This window comes from Biomphalaria glabrata, chromosome 15 (genome assembly GCF_947242115.1).
Source record: "Biomphalaria glabrata chromosome 15, xgBioGlab47.1, whole genome shotgun sequence".
Lineage (NCBI taxonomy): Eukaryota > Metazoa > Mollusca > Gastropoda > Planorbidae > Biomphalaria > Biomphalaria glabrata.
Window position 1 is genome coordinate 29,089,564 of NC_074725.1, and position 8,791 is coordinate 29,098,354.

At 40.0% G+C, this 8,791-nt stretch overlaps 1 protein-coding gene across 3 annotated transcripts in view; it reads left to right on the forward strand.

Annotated features, from left to right (window-relative positions):
- LOC106050765 (rhodopsin-like) overlaps positions 1 to 8,664 on the forward strand; it is a 34,438-nt gene extending 25,774 nt beyond the window's left edge. For all 3 annotated transcript variants that reach the window (XM_013205798.2, XM_013205799.2, XM_056012092.1), the window contains exons 2-5: positions 350 to 560; positions 1,654 to 1,721; positions 2,205 to 2,280; positions 7,174 to 8,664. In XM_013205798.2, the coding sequence (XP_013061252.1) occupies positions 366 to 560; positions 1,654 to 1,721; positions 2,205 to 2,280; positions 7,174 to 7,194 (360 nt within the window). In that variant the 5' untranslated portion in view covers positions 350 to 365 and the 3' untranslated portion in view covers positions 7,195 to 8,664. The remainder of the gene's footprint in view (positions 1 to 349; positions 561 to 1,653; positions 1,722 to 2,204; positions 2,281 to 7,173) is intronic.
- The last annotated feature ends 127 nt before the right edge of the window (positions 8,665 to 8,791 follow it).

Consider the following 8,791-nt stretch of genomic DNA (forward strand, 5'->3'; position numbering starts at 1 on the left):
TGAAATTATAACCCATATTAAATAAATAAACATATATATCTATATAGAATTGATGCCGATTCAACAAAATCGATTAAAAACGTGCTTTTGAGTATTAAAAGATCGACGACAATGTCCTTTTATCCGTCTATCAGACGTCAACGATGGAATGTCTCTCGAGTGTCGTGCCATACATTTAATGTGTGAGAGAGGCCTACATTTAATAGCTATTCATGATTTCGCACGCCTCTTACATTAGACACAAACCGAAAGGTCACGTATGCGCAGGACATAACATTATTACATTTACGCGTTCGCTTCATTTATAACATCATTATTTTGTTAATATACACATTCCTTTTATCCACAGATTCTAGCAGGACACCATGAGCAACCCACCTCCGTACGCAGCATCGCCGCCTCCTCAGGCTGGCTACCCCCCTCCTCAAGGTGGCTACCCTCCACCCCAGGCTGGCTATCCTCCCCCACAGGCCGGCTACCCACCACCTCAGGGATACTACCCTCCGCCACAGCCCTACTACCCGCCAGCTCCTATGCAACAAAATATGCAACAGTCTACGGTGAGATTTTAAGCTTTTTTTTTAACATTTCAGATTTAGTTGAGGGAGAGAGGTGGTGGAGACAGAGAGGGGAGAGAAAGAAAGGAGAGACAGAAAGAGAGGAGACAAAAAGAGGAGACAAAAAGAGAGGAGAAAGAGAGGATACAAAAAGAGAGGATAAAGTTAAGAGACAAAGAGAGGAGACAAAAAGAGAGGAGAAAGAGAAGAGACAAAGAGAGGAGACAAAAAGAGAGGAGAAAGAGAAGAGACAAAGAGAGGAGACAAAAAGAGAGGAGAAAGAGAAGAGACAAAGAGAGGAGACAAAAAGAGAAGAGACAAAGAGAGGAGACAAAAAGAGAAGAGACAAAGAGAGGAGACAAAAAGAGAGTAGAAAGAGAAGAGACAAAGAGAGGAGACAAAAAGAGAGTAGAAAGAGAAGAGACAAAGAGAGGAGAAAGAGAAGAGACAAAGAGAGTAGAAAGAGAAGAGACAAAGAGAGGAGAAAGAGAAGAGACAAAGAGAGGAGAAAGAGAAGAGACAAAGAGAGGAGAAAGAGAAGAGACAACGAGAGGAGAAAGAGAAGAGACAAAGAGAGGAGAAAGAGAAGAGACAAAGAGAGGAGAAAGAGAAGAGACAAAGAGAGGAGAAAGAGAAGAGACAAAGAGAGGAGACAATCTTTTTGTAAAAGCCTTCAAGAAAAATGAATGAATGGAGGAGCGGGAAACGTGTAGGAAGAAACAAAGTAGCAAACCTTAACTGTCTCGTGACAGAAATGTTCCCTCATCCCAAGCTCACACACACACACACACACTCGTTCTCTCCCACCCCCACCCCACTCTCTTCTTTTCACGCTTTCTTACTTTTAATGTCCTTCATTCAAAAAGTACTGCCAACTGCAATAAGTAAAAGTTTGGCGGGGGGGGGGGGGAGGGGGGTGGAGCGTGAAACAAAATATCAGTGACACTATTGTAGTTTAGGGTCTTTGACATTAAAACCCCAGATATTACCTATTTCACTGAAAATAAGATGTGGCAGCGACTAGTTTAAACAAAGAAAAATGTAATTGATAATCAACTAATAAAGATTTATTATTTTTTTCTCTTTTGTTATCTAGTCCAACAATAATGTCATAGTGGTAGGAGGCGGAGCCCCATCCACACAGACTGTTATAGTACAAGAAAGGTAAGCGACCTATTTGTTACCATCTTGTCTTGATTTTTCTCTTGAGTTTTAGTATGGCCGAATTTCTCATTCGCTAGAACAAATTCGTACAAGTGCTCCTTCTTCCCTAGTGCCATTAGAGAATGGAATGGGTTGCCTTAATCAGCCAGGAAAACCAACGACTTAGCAGAGTTTAAGTTATTGATTAACATGCGTGACAAGATTGTCACGTGCCTTGGCGTTTTGGGTAGAACTATTAGCTCTGTTAGGGCTACATTTGTAATTCTGTATATTGTTATAATAGAAAAATAGTCTAGTATTAATGAAGATAAGGTCTCTGTCTGTTTGACAATTATACAAGAACCGAGTCATGTCGTCTGCTGTAGGATTTCCATTTCTCGTTATCATTTTGTTAAATTCTAGCACACATAATATGGCTTTATTTTTTTTTTTTTTTAATTATTTAATGGGTTTTCTTTTTTTTCCCGCCAAAACACTGAGCAGACGTGGAGTGAATCACGTGCTACACTGCATCATCACATTCTTCTTCTTCCCATGGATCATCGTTTGGATCATATTGGTAAGAGCTTGTATCTAACTAGATAGACACTGGTTGATTTACATTAATATGATTTGCATACATATTTGAGAATATTTTTTTGTCCAAATCGTTTTCGTAAGTAAACAGTGGCGTACAGCCTTCTCCGTGTCCTGGACAGGGCCGGCCCTACAGATTGCGGGGCCCTATTCGAAACGTATTGCGCGGGGCCCAATCTGGATAGGGATAAAGATAATAAGTGAAAACTAAGGATTTTGTATTAGAAAATAAATTCGTCTTTGCGTTTTATTCATACTTTACTAAGTACAAAATCACGGTAAAACTTTACGAGCCATCTACAGTAGAAGGTAGTTTTCCAACAAAAAGCCGATAAACATTCAGACCTGCCTTTTAGATTTACTATCGACTCGCAAAATATCTCGATATTTTTTTAAGAGATCGAGATAGATTTAGATCTATATTTATATGCCAGTGACTATTAAAGTAAATTAAGTATTTGAACTTCTTGTTTTGGTTAAAATTTGCCTTATTATTACATTTTTATTAAATGAAAGCTGGCAATGCCACTTTTTTTTTAAATCGCGAGTAGAATTGGCGTTTTCCATATTGAATGACACCCTAGAATGAAAATTTTGTCGGTTTTTAAGTAGATTTGTATGATTTTTCAGAAGAGTTTAATAATTTCAGGAGCTTTTCATGACTTTTTCATATATTTTGCAATTTCAGGAGATTTCCAGGAGCTCCTGTAAAATCAGGAGGCCGCAGTAATTCTTTAATAATAAGTTAAAATGGTTTATTTTAATAATTTACACCTAAAATCAGCGCGGGGCCTATGAAAGTGCGGGGCCCACTGAGGCCGCATAGGTTGCAGTGGCCTAAGGCCGGCCCTGCGTGTCCATAATCAAAGCACGCACTAATTTCAATCCTAGAATGAAACAGAAAATTACGTCCAATTTTAATCAATCGTCACGTTCTAATTCAAAAGCCGCTGGTGTTTGTTCATTAATGTGGGAAGCGTGGTCGAGAGGCTAAGTAGGCTTTAAATTAGCTTTGCTACCTATGAAGGGGACTCGAGGTTCGACACCTGACTCGTGTACTGAGCGCCTAAAAGCAGCACGGAAAACCTTCTCCCAGATACTCCCCCCCCCCCCCCCCCAACACTGGTCGACAAATGAGATTGGACCATAGCGCTCTGAACATGCTGTAAGCTTGAAAGTAGCGCTATATGTCAAACTATAAATCAAAGCGGATATTTTATCGTTTCTCTCGTTGGTAGTGTTTTGAGTCAGAGGCGGCCCTTAGTAGTGCGCGGGGCCCTGGGCAGGTGTCGAATCAGGACCAAGGTTCTCTTTATCGCTCCCCCCCCCTCCCCGCCCTAAGGCGCAGGGCCTGAAGGGATTGCCCCCTAAGGCCGCCTAGTTCAGGGGTTCTCAACCTGTGGGTCCATCGAAAAAATGGATTCTTCTATTGCTGTGTGGGTGCGTGGGGGAGGGGTCGTGGCAGAGTGGGGGTTGTAAAAAGGGGTCGCCGAGCTTAAAAGGTTGAGAACCGTTGGCCTAGTTGGTGTCCAGCTCTACTTAGGTACTGCGAATGTTTTATTTATAGCTTTTTGTACTACATTATAAGTGTCTCCATTTTGTTGTGGCAGTCAGCACAATAAAAGGCAGGGGCGTATCTAGGGTGGGGGGAGGGAGAAGAGAATTTGAAAATCCCCCGTGCCCCCAACTGAGGGGTCCCCCAAATGAGTATTCGAAATAGTTTTTTTTACATTAAATATTAAATATTACGCTAAATGCAGGGGCCCCCAAAGAGGTCAAGCTCCCCGTTCCCCCATAAATGATGGCAAATTCCTAGCTACGCCACTGATAAAAGGTAAAAGCCTTCTTGAGAAGTCATAAAAATAAAGAAACTCGCAGTAAAGCACCATAAAAGCACTTGCATGAGATAATTTAGAGCTAGTTCGTATTTATATTAACCAACTTTTTCTATTTACGGATTTTTTTTTTGTCAGGCGCCACAATAGGCCTACTATTTAAAAAAGCACAACATTTTGTGATATAGTTACACTTATCTGATTGTGGTCACGTACCAATATGGTGTCTGACGGTGTCGATAACAAGGCAAGGAGGAAGCGGGGATATTAAGTACCATAGATTATCCAACACCGCAAAGGCCGCGGGGGTACAAAAATCGTTTCTTTTGTTTTATAATTATAGTAGTCCCTAGGTCCAGCCTAACAGACAATTTGAGACCCAAAGCGAAGTGAATTTTGCGGCCCCAAATGAATTATAAAAATATAAAAAAGTAAACAGCGAAAAAATAAATGCAAAATTTGTTGCTATTTCTTCTCTTTAAAAAATTGTTGAGTCCTGTGCGAGGTCCCCACCAATCAGACGGCCCTATGCGGCTGCCCTGTTTGCATACGCCTAAGGCCGCTCCTGCTCCTGTAGTGCCCTGACAAGAAATTTAGCTGTACGGCTCCACGACTTCCCCTCCCCCCATATCTCAAGGAGCTTCGGGCTAAAAGGGTTTTTATTAATCTTTATTGGAAATTTGTTTTTGTTACACAAACTCTTTTCTTAATTGAAAAAAACAAACAAATCAGCAAGAGCATTCCTCTCATAGATAGAACAGAACCAACATACAGAGAAGTTTCTTGAGTGACGACGCGGATAGATCATGATCTATTTCACGTTACTTAGTCAACGAGAAAGCGATGTGGGCAGACATCAAAGAATGGACGGGCCTGCCACTGAAAGAGGCTCTATCCAAGGCAAAAGACAGAGGAGGAATGGAGAAAGACGGTCGATAAATCTTGCGTGGTGCCCCAAAGGTCCACCAGACTAAGGGATATGTGAAGGTGAAGTCACATCCTGACAGAGTAAGGAACAGACGAGTTTTTCTACCGTTCGGTTCTTGTCTTAAACCAGGGGTTCTCAACCTCTGAGTCGCGACTCCCTTGGGGGTCGAATGACGATTTTTCAGGGGTCGCCTAAGACCATCGAAAATATGGATTGTTTTTGTCTATTCTTCTATTCCTGTATGTGTGTGTGTGGAGGCGGGTCGCGGCAGAGTGGGGGATTGTAAAAAGGGGTCGCCTGGCTTAAAAGGTTGAGAACCGCTGTCTTAAACGGACAGAAGCCGCCCACTTCGCGACGACTTGGCGAAGTTATGACGAAGCCGGTGGCGGTTGTCTTTTACACATTTTTTTTACGACTTTGCTGAAAAAAGCTCATTCCAATGGGTTAAAGCAGTGATGCCCAAAGTACGGCCCGCGGGCCAGATCCGGCCCGCGACGTGAGTCCATCCGGCTCGCCGAAATGTCGGCACAAGGTGTAGAAAATCCCCCCTTTTTCCCAAAAAAAAAATTGTAAAAATGTATCTTTACTTTTATTAGGGGCTTAGGGCCCACATTTTTTCTCCTGATGATAAGTTCCATGACATTTAACATTTGTGCGTTTATGAAAAAGATATCTGAGTGAAGAATGTACGTTTTCTATCAGGAAAAGTGACACGGTTCTCTACTTTTTGTGGAACATGATAATAGGCCAACATATTTGTTTTATAAAGAAAGTGTGGCTATTTAAAATAAAACAACAACATATAAACGACATTATGAAACAAATATGACGGCATTCTTGGTTTTAGCCGCGAATAAAAGGTTGTTAAACTAAGCCTAGAAATTGGAGGATTGATGGGAATATTTACCAAAAAGAGACAGGAAAATGAATCGGATGTAAAGCTAGCTACAATGTTGCTCATATTCTAAGTAGAGAAATGAAGCCTAATCTTGCTGATATTTTAAGTAGAGAAATAAAGCCATCTTCTGACGCGGGGAAAAAAAGATACATTTCAAATATCCCATTAATTAATGAAGCACAGGATCTACGGGTTTTAAGTTAATATCGTTTTTTAGGCCTAATTTTTGTTTTTCATGTGGCCCGCGACACGAGTGTCGGAAATAAAAATGGCCCGCGGGTCGAATTAGGTTGGGCATCACTGGGTTAAAGTTATACGCGTGATTTTCGACGCTCGTTTTATGAATTTGCGACATAGTGAAGCCTACCGGAATTATGGCCGTGTTGTTACCGGTCGTTGACTAGTAGCACCAAACTTCTGGTAGACAACTAAACCGTTGTAGGCGTAATGTACCTTAACTAATAAAACTTCAAATAACTTAAATAACTTCCTTTTTTTTTTTAACAAAACTAAATAACACTTTATTTATAATATCAACAAAATCAAGTTGAGATGAGATGAAACAACTGCAGTAGTTAGTAGTAATATAATTCTTTAACAAAATCTAACACACTACAATGACACAACCCTTCAGTCTCACGTTCTGGGGTCGTCTGTCCAAACTTAGACAAAGTGACGACAACGCCGCCTATGTTGCATCATTCACAACCAATCGCTAACCTCTTCCCTCCGTCACCATAGAAACACGCACACACACACTCCATAACACGCCGTACAACTGAGCTATATTAAAAACAATAATTTTTAAAAATCCTTTTAAAAACCCCCAACAAAGCTTGTTTAAGGGAAAGAACTCCGCACTAAAAATATCTCTCAATAATGCAGAAGTTATTTCCCTTCTTTGAGTGTCTCGGGTTCATACCTCGGTGAATAATTACCGTTAATTAATGGATTAATTTTTAAAAATTGATTTATGTTATGCTCGGTACATTAAATAATTGTTACAAGTTTCAGTTTGATCCTAGCAAGGGGTGTGGGTGAAAAAAAGTGCTAACTCTTTAACAAACAGAGCTTTGTTGTAAAAAAAAAAAAAAAAAAGCCTGGTCGTAATTGTCTTATCATAATGGATAGGTTCAGTGTATGAAAACCAATGCCACTGGTATTTACGTGTATATGTATACCTAACTCATTTTTTTTCTCCTTCTCTCTTTCCAGTGTTGTATGGACGGTTGTTAAATCAACATCCCAGATTTTCAAGAGTTGATACAGAACTGGATGCTGTTATACGCCAGACTCTACTTTGCAAAAATAAAAATATTGTTCTATGCATTTTGTTTAACTTTTCAAGTACCATACGCAATTACGCATACATTTCATCTAAATCAAACTCACTAGATCTAGATAAGTTTTCCCTTTCCTTTTCCCCCTCCACGACAAAAGATTCCTCTGGCAACCTAAGAAGGATAACTCCTTTATTTGATTTAAGTTATGTTTGACTAGACAGAACATCAGTAGTTGAAATGTCACCATTCTTGTGTGTCGATATATAATAAAGCACGAATTTGTGATGGAATCATAATAGCGCGGGCTTCGGGGGGGGGGGGGGGAGGAGGAGAGGGGCGCATCTTATGTAAACATTGAAATCATCGACCACTTCTGCAACAGTTAATACATGATTGTTAAAAGATTACAAAGACATGACATTTGTATTTTAATCAGAATCGTACTTAATGTACCAAACAAATTCATAGTTTAAAAAAAAAACAACCCAGGGCATCCTAAAATACGTATGCACAATTTGTTACTGCTTTTGTTACTTTATTTGATACGTATGTTATTGTATGTATTAGTTTGTTTTTCCTACCGGTACTTTCTCTTCCGTGTTAATACCAGTTCCAAGTTTTTTGTTTCCTGAAGGTGTAGGGCTGCCGGGAGATTGAAGTAAGGTCCCACCTTTACCTGTAACCAAAATCTAACCTCAGCTTATGTGGCCAGCACAATGACTGCCAGGAGCCTATCCCATAAGAGCTAGATGTGGACTCAGTAGAAACAATTATTTGAAAAGAAGTTGTGATTTTATTAGGGGGGGGGGGGCGTGGAGGCAGAGTGGTAAGCGCTTTGCTTCTGAACCGAGGAATCATGAGTTTAAATCCTAGTGAAGACAGTTTTCGAGATCTTTAAGGTGCCATCGAGTCCACTCAATTCTTAAGGGTACTTGACATACAGTGGCGTAGCTAGGGTGGTGGGAGTAGAATTGCAAAATCCCCCCCAAATAAGTGTTTGAATTTATTTTTTTTAATTAAATATTCGTAAAAACAATGCAAGGGCCCCCAAAGAGGTCAAGCCCCCTGGGCCCATAAATGATGGCAAATTCCTAGCTACGCCACTGCTGACATACTAAGGGGATGTAAACGTGCTTGGTCATTGTGACGACCACATGAAACCCACGTTAACCACCCACCATAATAACAGATGACCTTTACACCATCTGCCCCCATAGATCGCAGGTCAGAAATTGGTATAGTTTTTTTTTTTTTTTAATTCTAATTCATTAAAAAATATTTTATTATATGACTAATTTCTAGAAATTCATCAATGTCTGATGTGTTTACATGTTTTTGAGGTGCCCTGTAGAAATGTGAACATGTATGTCTCTCACACTATCATTGAACTGAAATCAAAATACATTCCCATCCACACATCAAAGTTTTTGCTTGAGTTTTTTTTGTTTTCATGTCAGTCTTTGCTTGAGTTTTTTTTTTTTTTTTTTTTTTCATGTCTTAGGTTTGCTATTTATTCGTCTTTTAAGTTCTGCCAGATATTTCAGCTAATT